Here is a 20,962-nt window from a genome sequence, read left to right as displayed (position 1 = left end):
TACACACTTGGGCTATTTGACATTTTCCCACATTAGACGATATTGGGAGATGCAGTACTTGGAAGGCTTACATGGGATCATGGGAGCACTAACAGTGACCCAAAGGGCTTGGCAAGCTTGGTCTCTACTAGCGATTCTTAACCAGCGGTGATTTTGCCCCGCCCCTCACCCCCAGGGACATTTGACAGTTATTATTGACACTTTTGGTCTTCATAACTGGGGGTGTGCTACTGGCACAGGATAGCCCCCCATCACAACATCAAGGAATCATCTGTCCCAAAGTATCAATAGTGAGAAATAGTTGAGAAATCCTGCTCTACACTGACGTAGTTTTCCCTCTTCCCACCCACTCCCCACATCACAACCCTCAGTTCTGGGATTGTTAAGACGTTTATTGGATCTTGGTGTCATCACTTTTATTTCATTCCATTCATCCAGATAGAGCTCAAATATTTAGATCTAAAAGGTCTCTAAAAGATACCATGCCCTTGCAAGGCTGCTTTTATGAGTGGCTGGAAAGAGAAAAATAACACATTTCAAGCCCATTCTCAACCTCATTTGAAATAATCTAAGAGAATAAGGGTACTGATGTGATACATTTAGCTAGAAATTGCACTATCTGTTAGATTCCATAGCTACGTGAATTAATTGGCGTTTTACTGGAAGAGCATTGCCTTCAGTGACCAAGTTGTGGGTGTGAGTGCATACGTGAGAAGGTGAGATGGACAAAGCACAAGCGCCAGATTGGCATAAGGACCTTCAGAACTAAGGACCAAACCAATATACAGCAGGGAGTGGGGGAGAAAGATGTATTACCAACATAATATGAGCTGTTTGAGTCACAAAGGCCTCCAAACACTGCCATGGCAACAGGGGAGGAAAACAAATCACATCTGTGTTAAGACAATGGAAATCCAGCAAAGTAAGGAATCACTGCCCCCAAGAGGGAGAAAAGAAATCTTGAGGTAATAAACAGCCCCTGACAGCCAAAGGACCAGGGTAAAACCTAATCCTGTCCCTAAACCTCCCCTTAAGCCTAAATAGGAACTTGGGTGTGTATTTTACTAAGCTGAACCTTACTAACCCTGCTGAATACTGAATGGATATCCTTTGAATCTTCTTTGATGAAAGTAGTGGCCATGAGAATAAGGGGGAATAGGAAGTGTTAGGAAAGAAACTGGTTTGTGCTTCTGGAACCACATTGTACTTTTATTATACCTATGGACCTTGAACTCAGGAATCCATCATTCAATCAACGCTTCAGTCCCCAAAGCTTAGCCCTACCCCCAACACTAATCCCAACTTCCCCTTAGGTATAGGGATATTGATTTTCCCCAGGAGGCCAACATCTAGCAGATATTAGGCGGCATCTGCCACTGAGACATTAAAAAGTCTGGCTGACTGGATGGGTTGGGCATACTTTGAACTGTTTTCCATGTTAACAGTGAGACACACCAGCCTCTTAGACAGGTGTAGAAACTGAAGCTGTATGGTAGAAGCATAGGATGGAGATGGTTTTGTAGCTATATCTTAGACCAGGCGTCTGCAAACTGGCCCACAGGACCCTTGTCCCATGGCTTGTTTTTCCATTTTTAAAAGATTGTGAAGAAAAACAGAAGAATATGAAACAGAGCACAGATATGGCCCACAAAGCCTATATTATTTACTATCTGGCTCTTTACAGAAAAAGTCCACTAACCTCTGTCCTAGACCTAGTCCCTGTCAGTGACATGTACCTGTGAGATATGGAGCAGGTGAGCTATATAGGCTTATAAACGGCATGTGTATTATATGTGGATGTTCAGATTGGTACTCTGAATAGATTCAAAGTCTACTTTCTAATCCCTTTACAGACTTCTGACTTGGAGGCTGGGGGAGCAGGCATGCAGCTCTGAGACACAGCACGGTTCAGGGGATGTACTTTGCCCCCTTGGCATGGCCAACTCTGCCATAGAATAAGCCACATGGTTTCAGGCTCTTGCATTTCCATCCTCTATCTGATCAGATCATACTATTAACAATACTGTGTGTGTGTGTGTTTGTGTGTGTGTGTATGTGCGTGCATTTCTTCACAAAATTTTCTTATTTTACTCAGGGGCTTCCTGGTCAGAAAGGCTCTAAAGGTGAACCTATCCTTGCCCAAGGTAGTTTCAAAGGAATGAAGGTAAGAGCCTCTAAGGCAGACAGCTGAGTAGGCTATAAGCTGAGTTCCCCAGGATGGAGCCCCACATCCAATGAAAACATTTCCAGAACTAGCATCTGCGTCTCTATTTAAGGCGCAGACCAAGCTGGATTTAAAAAGAATCCAGAGCTTTTTGTGGTGGAAACATTGACAGTAATGTTTGCAACCATACTGTCAAAAAGATTTGCTTTGTAAGATCTAGGCCAAAAATAGGAGACAGATCAGCAAACAAACAATTTGCATGGGTGTCATTTTCCTTGACAAGCCGAGACATTTCCTGGAGGCAGATACCTTTTGTCTACTACAGAATCTTTGATGTCTGCATACCTTGGTTTGAAGCCATGTATGTCTCTGCCCATCTTAACATGGCCACCAGCCCAGGATCATGGCTCCGCCCTTTTCTGTACCTGCATACCAGCCATCACCCTCGCTGGGCCCCTGGCTATCTACAAAAGTTGCCCATCAACTCTGCAGCTGGCTGGAAACTTTCATCTCTTCCTGGAATTGACAAGAACCTTTTGTATTCTTGTGGCTGTATTCTTGGTGTATGCTGCCTGGTATCCTGTGGGCCTTCAGTAAACTCTGGTGCCAAATGACTGACCCTAATCCCTTGCAGAGTGGGAAGGGAGCCCATCATTTCCCTGGGAGCAGACAGGAATCTATGTGTGCAACATCTGAGGGGAAGATGCACCCAAGCTCACTCAGCTGAAGATGGCACCTTTCTGTCTTCCACCCATGCACAGAGCCAGAAATATTGGAAATCACTTTGGAAGGCAGTGATGGGTGTGGGTAGCTGAGAACTGAAGAAGGTACAGGGTTTGGGTTCTTGGCTATAGAAGCCATAGCTGAAGATGGAATGTTAGACTTGGAAAGGACCTCATGATTGTCAGATTCATGTTGCTCGTTTTACAGATAGAAAAACTGAGGTAGCCTGAGGCTATGTGACTTGCTCACAGGCACAAGCCAGCTTCCCAAAGAGCTAAAACCCAGGCAGCGCTCTTCCCAGGTTGCAGAGAGCTGATTTTTCACTGTAAGCCAAGCGGGGTAAGACTAGCAGGTGTCAAAATGTGACCATTGTTGTAACAAACATTGATTAAATGGTTTTGCCAAAAACCAAAGAGACCCTGGACCCAGCGGAACACAGCAATTTCCACAAGATGGTTATATTACAGATTCATACGGTGACTTAAGATGCTGCAAAGTAATTAAAACGTAATCAGAGACTATATGCTTTATTGATTCTCCCTTGAAATGTCTGATTTGCATTGTATACATATGGGCACAGATTCTCTGGGAATGAAGGCACGCCGGAAGGTAGCTTTGCTTTCCTCCAAAAAGAGCAGGAAAATCACCAGCCCCCAGAAGCAGTTTCTAATTGATAAGTTCCTAGCAAAGGTGAAAATTAATTAATCCAAGTAAAATATGAATTCCTGTTCAACCAAGGCTATAATATTTTTCTTCTAGAGTCTAGATTTTTCTTAGGAAAAAAAAAAAAGTAGATGGTTGAATCTGTCCAATTCATGCATTATTTAAAACACAAGACCTTGACAGAGGAGGCCCAAGCTTCAGTGATGCGTTTTTATGCCTATTGCATCTTAGGTCAGTTATCTGTGAAATACCACAAGCTTAATGTATTCATCTCTTCAATGTCCTGCCTTTGTCTGTTTCTCAGGGGGAGCCTGGGCTGCCTGGACTGGATGGAATCACTGTAAGTTGTTACCTATGTGTTGAGCTCCCAATGTTTGTCTAGTCAACAGTACCAATGACCCCTTTTCATTCCTCTCTACGGTGTTCGAAGGTCTTTGTAGACCTTCTCAAGGACAATCCAGAGAGGTAAAGTAGAATAGATCACTCTATTGACATTTTCCAAATGAGAAAGTACTGAGAGGATGGACTGTCTACCTCCAGTGACATGGCAGGCTGGCTTTCAGACCTCTCGGCCAGGGACCTGCATCCTCCCTGGGATGTATTAGGAAAGAATTTTGCCTGTCATTTGGCAAGCATTTATTAAGTGTTTTCTGTGTGTTCAGAGTACTGTGGGTAAAATAAAAGAAGCAAAACACTCTTCTTTAAAAGGTATTCCATGTAGAAAAAATTTTTAGGGACTCAATAAGAGTGAGTCCATGAAAGGCCATGAGTTGTATTAATAAGAGCTTTGTTTTTCCTTGACTTTCCACATTGTCATCATTTTCCTTTGAAGTGGCTTCAGAAAGGCCCCTTCTCTCCTCCTCTTTTCCTGTATCACGGTTCCTTCCTTTCTTCTTCCATTCCAGAACAGATACTGAGCAGAACAGATACTGAGCAAAGGGCTAGGAGTGATCCCTGAGACAATTCAGACACGGTCTCTGCACACACACGCCTCCCACCCCAAGATGTGAAAAACTAGTCGGAATGTGGCGTAAGGATTCCACTGACAGCATCAAGAAAGAGATGCTGTCCACCTAAGGCTACATCATGAGAAACTTTATATCTAAGAGAGGGTAGCCTCTGAAAAGTGTGGGTGACATTTAGGCTGGCTGGCAATGGGAGGAAGCTTTCTAAACAGAGAGACTAGTGTGAGCAAGCACACATGTAAACAGAGATGAGTGAGGACCAAGGGCGTAGAGGTCTCCTAGAGTGAAACAGCATTGGCTTCGATGGTGTGTTAACTAAATCTGTAGAATAACATCCAGTGTATTTGCTGCATAACTTCTCTTAGAGATGCCTTTCCCTGCCCCCAGAAGCACAGTGTTTGTCTGCATATACAGACATGATAAATAAACCACTTAGATTTGGGGAGGGGGGTGGTTCCTGGCTGGATAAGAGATTTGTGATCAGTAAGGAGACCACAGGTTATTAGTTATTGTCAGAGCAATGTTCTACTCTCATATACTCCTGGGGAACCTTTGAACCCCTACTTTCTCTTCCTCCTGTCTAAGTCTCAACTTCACTTAGCCTCTCCATCCCTTACCGAAGCACATATCACCTTATTGCTGCTCCCCAACTTTAACAGGGCCATGCATTTTCCCATACCTTCTTTCTCTTCAGATTTCGTTCTCTTGCTTTTAATATTGGCATTATTCATTTCAAAGTATCTTCTAGTTTCCCTTCGGATTTTTTCTTTGACCCATGGAGATTTGTGGTGTTTAATTTCCCCAAATTTGTGACTTTCCAGATATCTTTATATTATTGATTTCTAGTTTGATTTTATTGCAGTTAGAGAGCATATTCTGGATGATTTCAATGCTTTTAAATTTGTTAAGCTTTATTTTATGGCCCAATCTATGAAACTATCTTGGTGAATGTTCCATATGTACTTGAAGAGACTATGTATTCATCTGGTTGGGGCAGGTATAGTGATCTAAAGAATATCCATTAGGTCAAGGTAGTTGATAATGTGGTTTGGATCTTCTTTGTCCTCACTGATATTTTTGTTTACTTGTTCTATTAATTACTGAGGGAGGGATGTTAAAATCTCCATCTAGAATCGTGAGTTTATCTATTTCTCCTTACAGTTCCATCAGTCTTTGCTTCATGTATTTTGAAGCTCTGCTAATAGGTGCATACACATCTAAGAGATATATATATATATATATATATATATATATATATGTCTTCTTGATGAATTGAACTATTTTACTGTTACGAAATGCCCCCTCTTTATCTCTAGTAATATTCTTTGTCTCAAAGTTTACTTTATCTGATATTAATATAACTTTTTTCTTTTGTAAGTTTTTGGATTTTTCATCACTTTAATATGAAAATTTTCAAATAGAGAACAAAGTTGAAGAAAGTTTTCAGTGAACACCTGTACCATGAATACTTTATTCTACTTGCTTTACCACACTTCCATCCATCAAGCCATCTTATTTTTGATGCATTTCAAAGTTAATTGCAGACAATAGTACTCTTACCCCTAAATACTACAGCATGCCTACCATTAGCTACACTTCAAATTTTGTTTACAATTTTTCTTTTTATGTAAAATTTACATATAATGAAATACACAAATCTTAAATGTGCATTTGCTGCTTTTTGACAAATGCACACTTCTGTGTAACTCAAACCCGCTTAAGGTGCAGACCATTCCCATCACCTCAGAAAGTTCCCTCCTGCTCCTTCCCGCTGCACATCACAGACAATCACTGTTCTGATTTTTTTCTATCATAGATAAGTGTTCTCTATTCTAGAACTTCATACAAAGAGAATAATACAATATGTAGCCTTCGGGGTCTGGCTTCCTTCACTTAGAACAGTACTTTTGAGGTTCATCCTCATTGTTTCATATATCAATAATTTGTTACTTTTTATTGTTGAGTATTATTCTACATATGGATGTATCAGTTTTTTTAAATCAATCCTAGTATCAGTGGACACCTGAGATATTTCCAATTCTTTTTAATTTTATTGAAGTATAGTTGATTTACAATGTTGTGTTAATTTCTGCTGTATAGAGAAATGACTCAGATATATATATATATATATATACATATATATATATAAATTCTTTTTCATATTCTTTTCCATTATGGTTTGTCATAGGATATTGAATATAGTTCCCTGTGCTATACAGTAGGACCTTGTTGTTTATCCATCCTGTGTATGTTTGCATCTGCTAATCCCAAACTCCCAATCCTTCCCTCCCCCACTCCCCTCCCCCTTGACAACCACAAGTCTGTTCTCTATGTCTGTGAGTCTGTTTCTGTTTCGTAGATAAGTTCATTTGTGTCGTATTTTAGATTCCACATATAAGTGATATCATATGGTATTTGTCTTTCTCTTTCTGACTTACTTCACTTAGTATGATGATCTCTAGGTCCATCCATGTTGCTGCAAATAGCATTATTTCATTCTTTTTATGGCTGAGTAGTATTCCATGGTATAAATATACCACATCTTCTTTATCCATTCATCTGACATTTTCAATTTTTAACTATTATTATTTTTTCTATTTTTTCACATATTTATAGGAATATAATTGCTTTACATTGTTGTGTTAGTTTCTGCTGTATAACAAAGTGAATCAGCTATACGTATACTTATATCCCCATATCCCCTCCCTCTTGTGCCTCCCTCCCACACTCCCAATCCCACCCCTCTAGGTGGTCACAAAGCACCGAGCTGATCTCCATGTGCTATGCGGCTGCTTCCCACTAGCTATCTATTTTACATTTGATAGTGTATATATGTCCATGCCACTCTCTCACTTCATCCCAGCTTACCCTTCCCCCTCCCCATGTCCTCAAGTCCATTCTCTACGTCTGCGTCTTTATTCCTGTCCTGCCCCTAGGTTCTTCAGAACCAATTTTTTTTTTTAGATTGCATATATATGTGTTAGCATACAGTATTTGTTTTTTCTCTTTCAGACTTACTTCACTCTGTATGACAAACTCTAGGTCCATCCACCTCACTACAAATAACTCAATTTCGTTTCTTCTTATGGTTGAGTAATATTCCATGCTATATATGTGCCACATCTTCTTTATCCATTCATCTGTCGATGGACACTTAGGTTGCTTCCATGTCCTGGCTATTGTAAATAGAGCTGCAATGAACATTGTGGTGCATGACTCTTTTTTTTTTTTTTTTTTTAAAGAAATTCACGTTCTTTTATTTATTTATTTATTTATTTATGACTGTGTTGAGTCTTCGTTTCTGTGCGAGGGCTTTCTCTGGTTGCGGCAAGTGGGGACCACTCTTCATTGCGGTGCGCGGGCCTCTCACCATCGCGGCCTCCCCCGTTGCGGAGCACAGGCTCCAGACACGCAGGCTCAGTAATTGTGGCTCACGGGCCCAGTTGCTCCGCGGCATGTGGGATCCTCCCAGACCAGGGCTCGAACCCGTGTCCCCTGCATCGGCAGGCAGACTCCCAACCACTGCGCCACCAGGGAAGCCCGCATGACTCTTTTTGAATTATGGTTTTCTCAGGGTATATGCCCAGTAGTGGGATTGCTGGCTCGTATGGTAGTTCTATTTTTAGGTTTTTAAGGAACCTCCATACTGTTCTCCATAGTGGCTGTATCAATTTACATTCCAACCAACAAGAGGGTTCCCTTTTCTCCACACCCTCTCTAGTATTTATTCTTTGTAGATATTTTGATGATGGCCATTCTGACCGGTGTGAGGTAATACCTCATTGTAGTTTTGATTTGCATTTCTCTAAAGATTAGTGATGTTGAGCATCCTTTCATGTGTTTGTTGGCAATCTGTATTCCTTCTTTGGAGAAATGTCTATTTAGGTCTTCTGCCCATTTTTGGATTGAGTTGTTTGTTTTTTGGTATTGAGCTGTATGAGCTGCATTAGCTGCTTGTATATTTTGGAGATTAATCCTTTGTCAGTTGCTTCATTTGCAAATATTTTCTCCCATTCTGAGGGTTATCTTTTCATCTTGTTTATGGTTTCCTTTGCTGTGCAAAAGCTTTTAAGTTTCATTAGGTCCCATTTGTTTATTTTTGTTTTTATTTCCATTTCTCTAGGAGGTGGGTCAAAAAGGATCTTGCTGTGGTTTATGTCATAGAGTGTTCTGCCTATGTTTTCCTCTAAGAGTTTTATAGTGTCTGGCCTTACATTTAGGTCTTTAATCCATTTTGAGTTTATTTTTGTGTGTGGTGTTAGGGAGTGTTCTAATTTCATAGTTTTACATGTAGCTGTCCAGTTTTCCCAGCACCACTTATTGAAGAGGCTGTCTTTTCTCCATTGTATATTCTTGCCTCCTTTATCAAAAATAAGGTGACCATATGTGCGTGGGTTTATCTCTGGGCTTTCTATCCTGTTCCATTGGTCTGTATTTCTGTTTTTGTGCCAGTACCATATTGTCTTGATTACTGTAGCTTTGTAGTATAGTCTGAAGTCAGGGAGCCTGATTCCTCCAGCTCCATTTTTCTTTCTCAAGATTGCTTTGGCTCTTCGGGGTCTTTTGTGTTTCCATACAAATTGTGAAAGTTTTTGTTCTAGTTCTGTGAAAAATGCCATTGGTAGTTTGATAGGGATTGCATTGAATCTGTAGATTGCTTTGGATAGTATAGTCATTTTCACAATGTTGATTCTTCCAATCCAAGAACGTGGTATATCTCTCCATCTGTTTGTATCGTCTTTAATTTCTTTCATCAGTGTCTTATAGTTCTCTGCATACAGGTTTTTGTCTCCTTACGTAGGTTTATTGCTAGGTATTTTATTCTTTTTGTTGCAATGGTAAATGGGAGTGTTTCCTTAATTTCTCTTTCAGATTTTTCATCATTAGTGTATAGGAATGCAAGAAATTTCTTTGCATTAATTTTGTATCCTGCTACTTTACCAAATTCATTGATTAGCTCTAGTAGTTTTCTGGTAGATTTAGGATTCTCTATGTATAATATCATGTCATCTGCAAACAGTGACAGTTTTACATTTTCTTTTCTGATTTGTATTCCTTTTATTTCTTTTTCTTCTCTGATTGGTGTGGCTAAAAATTCCAAAACTATGTTGAGTAATAGTGGTGAGAGTGGGCAACATTGTCTTTTTCCTGATCTTAGTGGAAATGGTTTCAGTTTTTCACCATTGAGAATGATGTTGGCTGTGATTTTGTCATATATGGCCTTTATTATGTTGAGGTAAGTTACCTCTATGCCTACTTTCTGGAGAGTTTTTATAATAAACGGGTGTTGAATTTTGTTGAAAGCTTTTTCTGCATCTATTTAGATGATCATATGGTTTTTATACTTCAGTTTGTTAATATGGTGTATCACGTTGATTTATTTGCGTATATTGAAGAACCCTTGCGTTCCTGGGATAAACCCCACTTGATCATGGTGTATGATCCTTTTAGTGTGCTGCTGGATTCTGTTTGCTAGTATTTTGTTGAGGAGTTTTGCATCTATGTTCATCAGTGACATTGGCCTGTAGTTTTCTTTTTTTGTAACATCTTTGTCTGGTTTTGGTATCAGGGTGATGGTGGCCTCATAGAATGATTTTGGGAGTGTTCCTCCCTCTGGTATATTTTGGAAGAGTTTAAGAAGGATAGGTGTTAGCTCTTCTCTAAATGTTTGATAGAATTTGCCTATGAAGCCATCGGTCCTGGGCTTTTGTTTGTTGGAAGATTTTTAATCACAGTTTCAATTTCAGTGCTTGTGATTGGTCTATTTATATTTTCTATTTCTTCCTGGTTCAGTCTCGGAAGGTTGTGCTTTTCTAAGAATTTGTATTTCTTCCAGGTTGTCCATTTTATTGGCGTACAGTTGCTTGTAGTAATCTCTCATGATCCTTTGTATTTCTGCAGTGTCAGTTTTTACTTCTCCTTTTTCATTTCTAATTCTATTGATTTGAGTCCTCTCCCTCTTTTTCTTGATGAGTCTGGCTAATGGTTTATCAATTTTGTTTATCTTCTCAAAGAACCAGCTTTTAGTTTTATTGATCTTAGCTATTGTTTCCTTCATCTCTTTTTCATTTATTTCTGATCTGATCTTTATGATTTCTTTCCTTCTGCTAACTTTGAGAGTTTTTTTGTTCTTCTTTCTCTAATTGCTTTAGCTGTAAGGTTAGGTTGTTTATTTGAGATTTTTCTTGTTTCTTGAGGTAGGATTGTATTGCTATAAACTTTCCTCTCAGAACTGCTTTTGCTGCATCCCATAGGTTTTGGGCCATTGTTTTTTCTCAGTTTTTAACTATCATGAGTAAAGTTGCTATGAACATTCTTGTGCAATTCTTGTGGATATATTTTTCTTGAGAAACTGCCATACTTTTTTGACCTTGATAAAAACGTGCCTCTCTAGGGCCCACAAGGAGCACCCGGATCTCCAGGAGCTGTGGGACCCATAGGACCACCAGGATTGCAAGTAAGACCCACCTAAATCTACCACGTGTTCACAGCATTCACATGAATGCTTTCCCTACCAGGCCGTGGATTAAATGTAATCCTATGTAAATGTAGGCCCTCCTAGCAGAGAAAGGCAACTTCCATTCTTGGAGGTTAAAGTGAAGCATGCTCTTGTAAGGAGCTATTTGTTATCTTCTTTTATCAGAGTCTCTCTGACCATCCACTCTGTGCCTCCAAAACCTCCTAGTCTAGCTCAACCTAAAGTGTAGCCCAAGGATGGCTAATACCTGGCACATCTATTGTGACCTTCCACTCCCCTTACCCACGACAGACATTGCTAATTAATCACACCATTATCACCCACCCTGAGCACAGAGGCACCTTCAAAATCTTTCTCAACACTTCACCTTGGGGAGCTCTTCCCACCTACCTATTTCCCATCACTGGCTATAGGAAGAGCGTAGCCAGCCATCTGTGTGGTTCTGGGAAATCCACATCCCCAGATTGTTCTCTCTCCAATGTGTGAAATCCCACCACCACTGATTACTTCGGTTTACTTTCACCAAAAGTCATCATTTAAAAAGTGCTGGCCTAATCGGAAGAATGACACATGAAGTCTTCACTACCTTAGCATGAATGTGGTTATCAGATCAATTGGGGCAATTTCAAAGGAGATTTAAAAAAAAGGAACCCAGGGAGAAGGAGCTAGAATCTGCTACACCAAAGCCAGACCACACCAAGGGGGTGGGGGACTTATCTTCAATGACTCTCAACATGCCTAGATTCTTCGGGGCTGAAACTAAAAAGCGCTCTTTCCTTTCATTTTAAATCTAGGGTCCTCCAGGCCCCCCTGGTTTCCCTGGTCCTGATGTAAGTATACTTTGTCTTGGGGCATTTGACCTCCTACCACTAAGTGCTCTAGTTTCCCCAGAGATATTCTGGTCTGGTTAAACATACTTTCTGGTAAAAAAGACTGCATTCCAATTTAAGTTCCTGGAGGTTGTTTAGTAATTGATTTTGTTTTTCCTCCCTACACCCCTGTGCCCCAGGGGAATATGGGGTTAGGTTTCCAAGGAGAGAAAGGAGTCAAGGTAAATAAATTTTGGAACATACGCTCTGCAGTCCATATGCTCCTAGAAATGTCTCTAGCTACACACGTGTGCCTGCTTGTGTTAGGGCTGCATGTGCACACATAGGCTACTGTGGTCTTTTTCCTTCAAAATACTGTAATCTTCCTGCTTCCTACCTGTGAAATGTACATGTCTTACAAACATACGCTCTTGAGATATATTTTCTCTTCCTTCCACCTGGGTATTTCCCTGCTGATTTGTATTATATTGTGTCACCTTCTCTTTCCTTTTCTCTGCTTCTCTTCTCTCCATCCTTCCTCCTCCTCCTCCTCCTCTCTCTATTTCCTCTATCTCTCCTTCTTAACCCTCTCTCATCATTCCCTTTTATTTCCCTTCCCTCATTCTCCTATTTCCCTCTATACAAACTGTATAGTGATTTAGGAGCCTCAAGGGAGACTGGGAGCTTGCCCTCCCCATCCTTGGCGGCTGCCTCTTGTAGATTGCACTGTCTTCAAGGAGCAAATCCAGTCTTCAGTGTTCCAACAGGGACTTCACTGCCTCTGCTTGTGCTCTTGGCAATGATTGGACCAATTAGAGTCTGATCACTGTTGCCAAAATGTAGCCATTTACCTTGCTCAAATCCTTTTTTGCTTTCTTCTAAATACGCTTTCATGCATGACCATGGCAACCGTGAACCTGCCATTTACTTTCATCCATTTTGCTTTCTCCCTCTGCAGTGCTGGTACAAAATGCATCTGGTCAGGCTTATAGTTCTTTTCACCCCTTGAGACTGGTAGCTTTGTTTCCTCATTGATGCAAGGGTGAGGGTGAAGAGGCTAAAGTCATGGACAGTTGATTTGTGAATTACATCCTGAGGACAAACCTCCCCTCCGGAGAAATATCTGTGTGGTGTCTGCTTTGCTTAATGTTTCCTTTGATCTTACAGGGGGATGTTGGCCTGCCTGGCCCTGCAGGACCCCCACCATCTACTGGGGAACTGGAATTCATGGGATTTCCCAAAGGGAAGAAAGGATCCAAGGTAGTGAACATTTGAGAACAAGAAGTTAATAAGCCTTTTCCTATTAATACTAGAGTTCAACTCTAATAACCAGAGTATACTGGAAGGATAGAGGGTTCTGGGTAATATGGATATGAGCTTGCCTGGGTTTCTGAATATTCATTCAAGTGCTATTTTCTGTGTTTGTTTTGCAGATTCAGTTATCAAAATGCTGAATAACTTAAAACAAACATTGAATAGTTGGGTTGTTTCCCTCCTAACTACCAACCCTGTCAATACTTATGTTGTCCCCAAAGCACTGTGACAGAACAATAGGGTATAATGGTTGCTTTCAAGTTATCTGTTTAAAGAAATTATTTGCCCTCAGAACATGACCCTGCAAATAGGGTATACTGTCACCAAGTGGCAGTAGATGCCCTAATTTGCCTGATCTGAACTACCAAGGCTGAAGCTGTAGACCTGTTTAACCGAGATATTTTATAATCTATATTTTGATATGAGTGTACACGTGATTGTATTTGAATGACTGTTTGCTGTTAAGATGTGCAGATATCTTTCAATAACCTGACTTCCCTTCCTTCCTGGGGATTCCTTCAGTTTTGTGATCCTGCACCTGTGGTCAAGGGACCCAGGCAGGGGAAAGTGTTTAGTCCCATTTCTTTAATTCTGTCTTTGTGGAAGCAACAGCTCCAGGCCTTCTCCAGGTTTACAGGAAGTAATTATTGAGTTGGGAACAGTTTGGGAGCATATGAAAAATTGCCTGCCTCCCTAATCATTCCCAAACCTTAGGGAGCCCTTTCATGGCACTTATAGATAAATTAGCATATCAAGGAAAGAGATTAGAGTATTATGTGGCCCTTTGCAAACTGTAATTGTTACTCTTTTCCCAAAACCATTGATGTCTTTGCAGCCAGTAATTTGCTAAAGGAAATCGCACTGAACAGCTTCTTCCGCTAGAAAGAAAGCAGATGATCATCTTTTCTATCTCCCAATTAGCCTGAGCATTTGAGACTCTGTTTTGGATAGTTTTCTTTGCCTGTCATGGACTTTGGTCCTTTCCACACTACTAAGGGCTCCGTAAATTAAGACATCCTGGTGTAGTTACTAGTTGTGGAGACTAGGCAATCTGCACCAGCCTCTGGTGTCCCAATTGTGATACCCTATGGTTTCCCACTGCCCAGCCCAAGTAACTCAAGGGAACCATCGCCTTTATGTTCACTGCTTCCTGCTGCTACTCACTAAGCTTTGGTCGATTTTCCAGGGTGAACCAGGGCTTCAGGGCTTCCCAGGAATAAGTGGTCCTCCAGGTCTCCCGGTAAGTCTCCCTATTTGGTCAACGTGTATTCAAGGATCTGATTAGACAAAAGCTATACCAATAGAAAGCTAACAGGAAGACCTCCTTCCTATGGTTATTGTAGAGAATTTCACCATCTTCATTGTTAGAAGGCATTTAAGGAAATGTCTTGTTTCTCAAACCCATGGGGACATTAGGTTCTTTATGAGACTATATAGCTTAGAGGTTATTATCTCAAGCTCTAGAGTTAAAACAGACCTAGGCTTGACTTCTGATTTCAGCAGTTTCTAGCTATGTAACCTTGGACAAGTTTCTTAACTTTTCTGAGCCTCAGTTTCCTAACCTACCAAAAAAGGGATAATAATGGGGTGGTTATGAGAATTAAATGAGATAATATGCATGAAAAGGGCTTAATAAATGCCTGGCACGTATCAATTGTTGAGTAAATGGTAGTTAGTGTTAGTGATCCTATTTTCAGTTTCCTATATGCCCTTGTATCTTAGATTCTTTCACCCAACAAATACATTTTGAGGGCCCCTATTTGCCAGGCCTTCTGCTGGACTCTAAGGCTGCAACAGCAACTAACAGTCAGATAAGTAAAAGTCCTTGAGGAAAGTACATTCCAATTGGGGGGGATGAGGGAGGGGAGAGAATCAACAAGTAAACAAATGAAGGAGAACAAGTTCATATATTGGTAAGTGATACATAGAAGATAAAAAAGGGTAAAAGTGATGGAGTGTGGATGGGGAACGGGATGGGCACCTTTGGACAGAGTGGTCAAGAAGGGCCTCTCTGGCCACGATAGTGAGAGGCCCGCGCACCGCGATGAAGAGTGGCCCCCCCTTGCCGCAACTAGAGAAAGCCCTAGCACAGAAACGAAGACCCAACATAGTAATCAATCAATCAATCAATCAATCAATCAATCAATCTTTAAAAAAAAAAAGAAGGGCCTCTCTGAGGGAGCGCTTATTATGAGGGAGCGAGTCATGTGAAAGGTTGGGAAGAGTGTTTCTGGCCAAGGGAACCACAAGTGTCAACACCCTGAGGTTGGAACAAGCTCAGTGCTTTAGAGGAATAGCAAGAAGGCGAGCGGGTGGAGAAGAGTGAGCGAGGCCAAGAACCAGGCAGAGAGGCGGGAGCCAGATCATGGAGACCTTTGTAGGTCAAATGTGGCTTTTATGTCAAATGTAATGGGAAGCCATTGGAAGGCCCTGACTTGTATTTTTAAGATCTCTCTGGTGGTAGTGGGAGTTGGGGGTCTGGGTCATGGAGGATGGGGGGAGGGGAAGGCAGCAAACAGAGGCTGCTGCAACAATCCTGGTGAGAAATGGTGGTGGCTTGGACTAGGATGATGGCAGTGGAAATGGAGAGAAGTGCATGGATTCAAAATGTAAAAAGTTTAAAATTTTTGTTACAGAACATTTCAAACATATACAAAGTAGGGAGAATGGCATAATGGTCCCCCTGTGTACCCATCACCTAGCTTCAACAATTAGCAACTCACGGCCAATCTGAAGCCAACAACAGATGTAGCATTTCATTACAAATACCTCAGTATTTTTAAGAGATAAGGACTTTTTAAAAACATAATGATGATTTCATCACCACTAATTATCAGAAGTGACAATATCTGTTAAGTCAGAATTCAGGTTTATGATTGTCTCATAAATATATTTTTTTATAATTACCTGGTTTTGAATCAGAATCCAAATGACGCTTACACATTACATTTGGTTGATATATCTCTTAAACTACAAGATAATGTTTTGAGGGAGCTGATGAGATTTCCATGGATTGGGTGTAGGGGTCAGGAGGGAAATGGATGAATCAAAGATGACTAGGCCTGCCCCCGGCTTGCTGGCAAAGGGGGGAGAGATGAGTCCGGTGCTTCCCTGCAGTTCTTTGAAACACTTTGGGTCTTTCCAGGTCGCCGGAAAACACAGCCAGTAGAGCCAGTGGCACAGATTGCTTCCACAATGATCCCTACTACTCCATAGAGACACAGGGGCAACAGAGAACCATCTATTCAATGGCCTTGATTTTAATCAGCTCAGTATCTAATGAATCATAAAGGGAAAGAATCTTGATGTTGGAGACAGGACACCTGGACTTCAGCCTCAGCCCCAGCTCTGGGCCTTCAAGTATCTGAACCTCTCTGTATATGTCACGTGGCAATGGTCATATCTACTGTTCTGAGGCCCAGCTCACAATGTTCATCAGGTTTCTTTACAAAGTATAAATCTGTGCTGTCCAATATGATAGCCACTAGCCACATAACAGCTACCAATCCCTTGAAATGTGGCTAGTCTGAAATGAGATGTGCTGTAAGTGTAAAACACACACCAGATTTCCAAACCTAGGTATGAGGAAAATAATCTAAATTATCTCATTAACAATTTTTACGTCAGTGTTGAAATGACAATATTTATGATGTGTTTGGTTAAATAAAATGTTGTTAAATTAATCTCACCTATTTGTTTTACTTTTTTAATGAAGCTACTAGAAAACTTAAAATAACATAGTAGTTCACATTATCTTTCGATTGGACAGCACAGATATAGAGTACTTTGCAAGTGGGTTGGGGAATAACGTCTGCACCTTTCTTTGTGAGCATTTCACATAGATTCTAGTCACCTCATATCATCCCTATGATGTAAGCAAGGTGGGCTGGGTTTATATCCCTGACTGATGAGGAAACCGTGGCCTGAACGGGTAAAGAGGCTTGTGCAGAGTCAGCCAGCAAGTTATTAGCAGAGCTGAGACTGAAATTCAGTTTTCTTGAATACTAGCCAACTCCAGACTTTTTCCTCATACCATACTGCCCCTTACTGTTCAGTTCATTCTTGTCATGGTGGTCGTGGATTGCGTGACCTCTGGTGCTTTGCAGTTCACTGGCTCACGCTCCCTCCCTCCTTACCATTCCCTTCCCTGTTCTACCTCAGAGGATTTCCCCTTCTGCAATTTCACCCGTTCCCTTTTGCCTTGTAAAAAGAAAGACACACTGACTGACAGCCATGCACAGTGATAAATTGCAATACCGTTTCAAGCTCAGCATTTCCAGTGTTTCACAGTGTGGCCTGACAAATAGAAACCCCAGTTGATTGTAAAGACATCCAAGGTGGAAAACAAGCTTCCTTTATATGGTACAGCATATTTTCAGAGAGTGGGAATCAAGAAACCAGAGTTCTCAGGCCACTTTGGTGTGGATTCCACATGCAACCCTGGCCAAATCCTATAACTCCTTTGCTGCTAATATCTCTATCTGCTTAATGGGAACATTTATAGGTAACTTCTGTGGCTTCTGCCAGAATCATTGTAAGAAGAAAGGTGGTGACACTTCTCAAATCCAAGGCCCTCACGTCGGCTTTCAATTATCCACACTCACTGAGAAACAAGGCAGCGCTGAGGGTGGAAATCTCTAGGGAATCTGAAATGTTCCCTTCAACCATTTGTTTCCTTTCCATCCTAGCCCAGATCTTTGCAAGAGCTGCTGACAAGTGGCCAACCTGAGCGATTTAGACCTCCCTTTCTTTCCCTTGCCCCTTCTGCAGTGACCCAGCATCCTTGCTTTTCTGGCTCAGCCCCAGCCTCACACATTTCATGACATTGTCCCAGCAGCACACTCACGTGTAGGCCACAGATGCTCCCGTGGAGATTGTCAGAGAGAGTCATATACCTCTGTGCCCTCCAAGGCACCAGCACACGCGGGGTAAGGCAACATGGCAGATGATGGGAGAGAGAAGGGAAGAAAGCGGTGAATCCTGAGGTACCTATTGAGTGGATCTGAGGCAACTACTGGACAGGCGGGAGTTCTTCTGCTGAGCACCAGGCTTTCCAGTAACTTCAGGTAGGTCCTTCGGAGGAGGAGCCCCATCTTGACAGACTTAAGCTAAGCCCTCCCCTCCTCTCCCCGTCCAACCCGATGCCCTGAGGGGCAGTAGCAGCAGTGTGACAGGGTCAGAGCTGACAAGGAGACTGACTTTCCTGACCTCTCAAGTTTCACATCTCAAGTCACCCTCGCGGTGCCAAGCTGAACCGATGGCTGCAGTTTAGCCTCCAAAATGTGACCCCTAAATATGATCATTCCCCGCCCCTCCGCCATGGCCTCAGTCCCCCTTTTCAGGCTTCAGCCTCCCTCCTGCCTTCCCGCCCTCCTTGTGCAGGTGGGCCTCGCCCCTGTCCACCGCCCTCGCTGGGGCCGGGCGAGGAGCTCAGGCAGAGAGAGTGACCGTGCTGGCAGCCTGCCTCTCGGGCCAGCAGGCCTCTGAGGACCCAGGGCCAAAGTGCCTTTCACTCCACAGCGGGGCCTGATAGCCCCCGGTTCCAGCCTACTGTTTGCAGCTTGCCTTTTTCTCACACCCCCCTCGTCACCCTGCTGTCCGCCCCGACTCCCAGCCACGTGACTGAAGTTGAGTTTTTGCAGAGCCACTAATATCCATGAACCCAAAATGCCAGGAGCCCAGGGCCCTAGAGAGCCGGCCTGTAAACAGCTAAGCTAGTGCTCTAATGAGGGGTCCCTGACCGTGCCTGAGAAGGGGTAAGGGAGCAGTGGGTGCTGGTCAGCTCGTGGTGGCGACCGGCTGGGCCGGGGCCGGGGCCCAAGACATCTTGCTAGAGCAGCTTGTTCAGTAGGGCCTCGTACAGGGCCCTCCTGTGCTGGGAGACAAGCTGAGCCTACAGCCCACTATCTTGCAATTTGTATGTTTTATTGACTCTAACCCCGACACACAAATTGCTTTTTAACAATTTTTTTTCCCCTTTTAAACTTTGTATATGTTTTTCTGCTCACCTTGTAGCTCAAGCTCTCAGACCCTCTCTCTGAGAAAGCAGGAGTCCAGAGGCTCTTTCTGCTTTCTGGAGAAGAAGGACAAGGACCCCTTGTCTTTACAACTGTGGAAAAGATAGGTGGAGGCTGTGAGATGGTTCCTGGACATTCTTTTTCTTTTTTTTCATTTTTATTTTTTTTATTATTTTTTTAATAAATTTATTTCTTTTCTTTTATTTATTTTTGGCTGAGTTGTGCCTTTGTTACTGCACGCGGGCTTTCTCTAGTTGCAGCAAGCGGGGGCTACTCTTTGTTGTGGTGCACGGGCTTCACATTGCAGTGGCTTTTCTTGTTGTGGAGCATGGGCTCTACGCGTGCAAGCTTCATTAGTTGTGGCTCGTGGGCTCTAAAGTGCATCCTCAGTAGTTGTGGCGCACGGGCTTAGTTGCTCTGCAGCATGTGGGATCTTCTCCAACCAGGGCTCGAACCCATGTCCCCTGCATTGGCAGGCGGATTCTTAACCACTGCTCCACCAGGGAAGCCCTAGAGGCTCATTTTTCCCATTTTTTAAAAAATTTATTTTATTTATTTATTTTTGGCTGCATTGGGTCTTCATTGCTGCGCGCGGGCTTTCTCTAGTTGTGGAGACTGGTGGCTACTCTTGTTGCAGAGCATGGGCTCTAGGCGCACAGGCTCAGTAGTTGTGGCTCGTGGGCTCTAGAGCACAGGCTCAGTAGTTGTGGTGCAGGGGCTTAGTTGCTCTGCGGCGTGTGGGATCTTCCCGGACCAGGGCTCAAACCCGTGCTGGACATTGTTTTTCTTGCGCTTTTGAACAGTTTTTCCCCTGGGTCACTGTTCCATTTAATTCAACAAGTATGTATTGGACCACCTTGTATGCATTCAGACTACAGTAACATGCCTTGGAGGAGGCAGAAGTGAATGTGATACAGACCTTCTGCTCCCAGACTTTCATCCGGAACCCGGCTTAGTGCTTGAAGAGTTTGGGGCAGCGTGGGCTGCCGTAGCTTCTGTGCACAGGCCCGGGAAGGCTCCGTAAGTGTTTGACTTCAGCTGCCAATAGATACATGCCACCAGGGGGCAGCATGCCTTGGTTTCCAATTTGAGCTGCAGAACTAAGTTTGCATTCAGTTTGACACACGGGCCTTTCAAATAGAAATCCTATTCAGCATGAGGTCTGAGCAATTTGACTCCTAACTGTAGATGTAGAAAAGAGGGAAGGCAAGTAGGAACCAAAGACTGCTTTGAGTTGGACCCTTCACAGACATACACTCCCCTCCTCAACAACAACAACAATAAAAACAACTCACGTTTTAAAAACAAAAGAAAGTAAAAACTTGGGCCTAGAAAACTAAGGGCTATTCGGCCAACTGTACCCACGGGAATGCTCTGAGTATGGAAGAGGAAGAAAAACACTACAAATGGGATTGGAGCAGTGCTTTTACAATCAGCTGAGCCAGGTCACATCAAGAGGACAACAGGAGACGTGGCGTAACATTTAGTGTCTTTCACAGGCTTACATTTGAGAAAACTTCACTGCCTCCTTTACTCTCATAATAGACCTAAATGCTATTTGCCAAAATTCGTGCTCCAGGAAGTCCCATTTTAAACAGTAACAACAAAGTGACCTCGATTACATTTGCCATGAAAGACTTTATCCACTCTGGTAATGAATTCTTCTGTATCTCGGGGGCCCAGAATATGCTTGCCCTGGACCCAGAGGGGAGGAAGCTCTCTCATTCACTCTGCTTTTTGGATTTCTGCTTGTTCCTAGAGAATCCCCAAGTCATGTCTGTGGCTGCGAGCCCTCACCTCCTGTGAGCAGGGCAAGAGGGGTTGGCGAC

The 20,962-nt window shown here is 42.5% G+C and overlaps 1 protein-coding gene across 3 annotated transcripts in view; it reads left to right on the top strand.

Annotated features, from left to right (window-relative positions):
- Positions 1-20,962, top strand: part of COL4A6 (collagen type IV alpha 6 chain) — a 289,921-nt gene that overhangs the window by 226,540 nt on the left and 42,419 nt on the right. For all 3 annotated transcript variants that reach the window (XM_082447502.1, XM_082447503.1, XM_082447504.1), the window contains 7 exons: positions 2,096-2,164; positions 3,855-3,890; positions 10,910-10,972; positions 11,788-11,823; positions 12,003-12,044; positions 12,970-13,062; positions 14,303-14,356. In XM_082447502.1, coding sequence (XP_082303628.1) covers positions 2,096-2,164; positions 3,855-3,890; positions 10,910-10,972; positions 11,788-11,823; positions 12,003-12,044; positions 12,970-13,062; positions 14,303-14,356 — 393 coding nt within the window. The remainder of the gene's footprint in view (positions 1-2,095; positions 2,165-3,854; positions 3,891-10,909; positions 10,973-11,787; positions 11,824-12,002; positions 12,045-12,969; positions 13,063-14,302; positions 14,357-20,962) is intronic.

Source organism: Balaenoptera physalus, assembly GCF_965194825.1.
Source record: "Balaenoptera physalus genome assembly, chromosome: X".
Lineage (NCBI taxonomy): Eukaryota > Metazoa > Chordata > Mammalia > Artiodactyla > Balaenopteridae > Balaenoptera > Balaenoptera physalus.
Note: the sequence above shows the minus strand (reverse complement) of the source record. Positions and strands in the feature narration are given on the sequence as shown.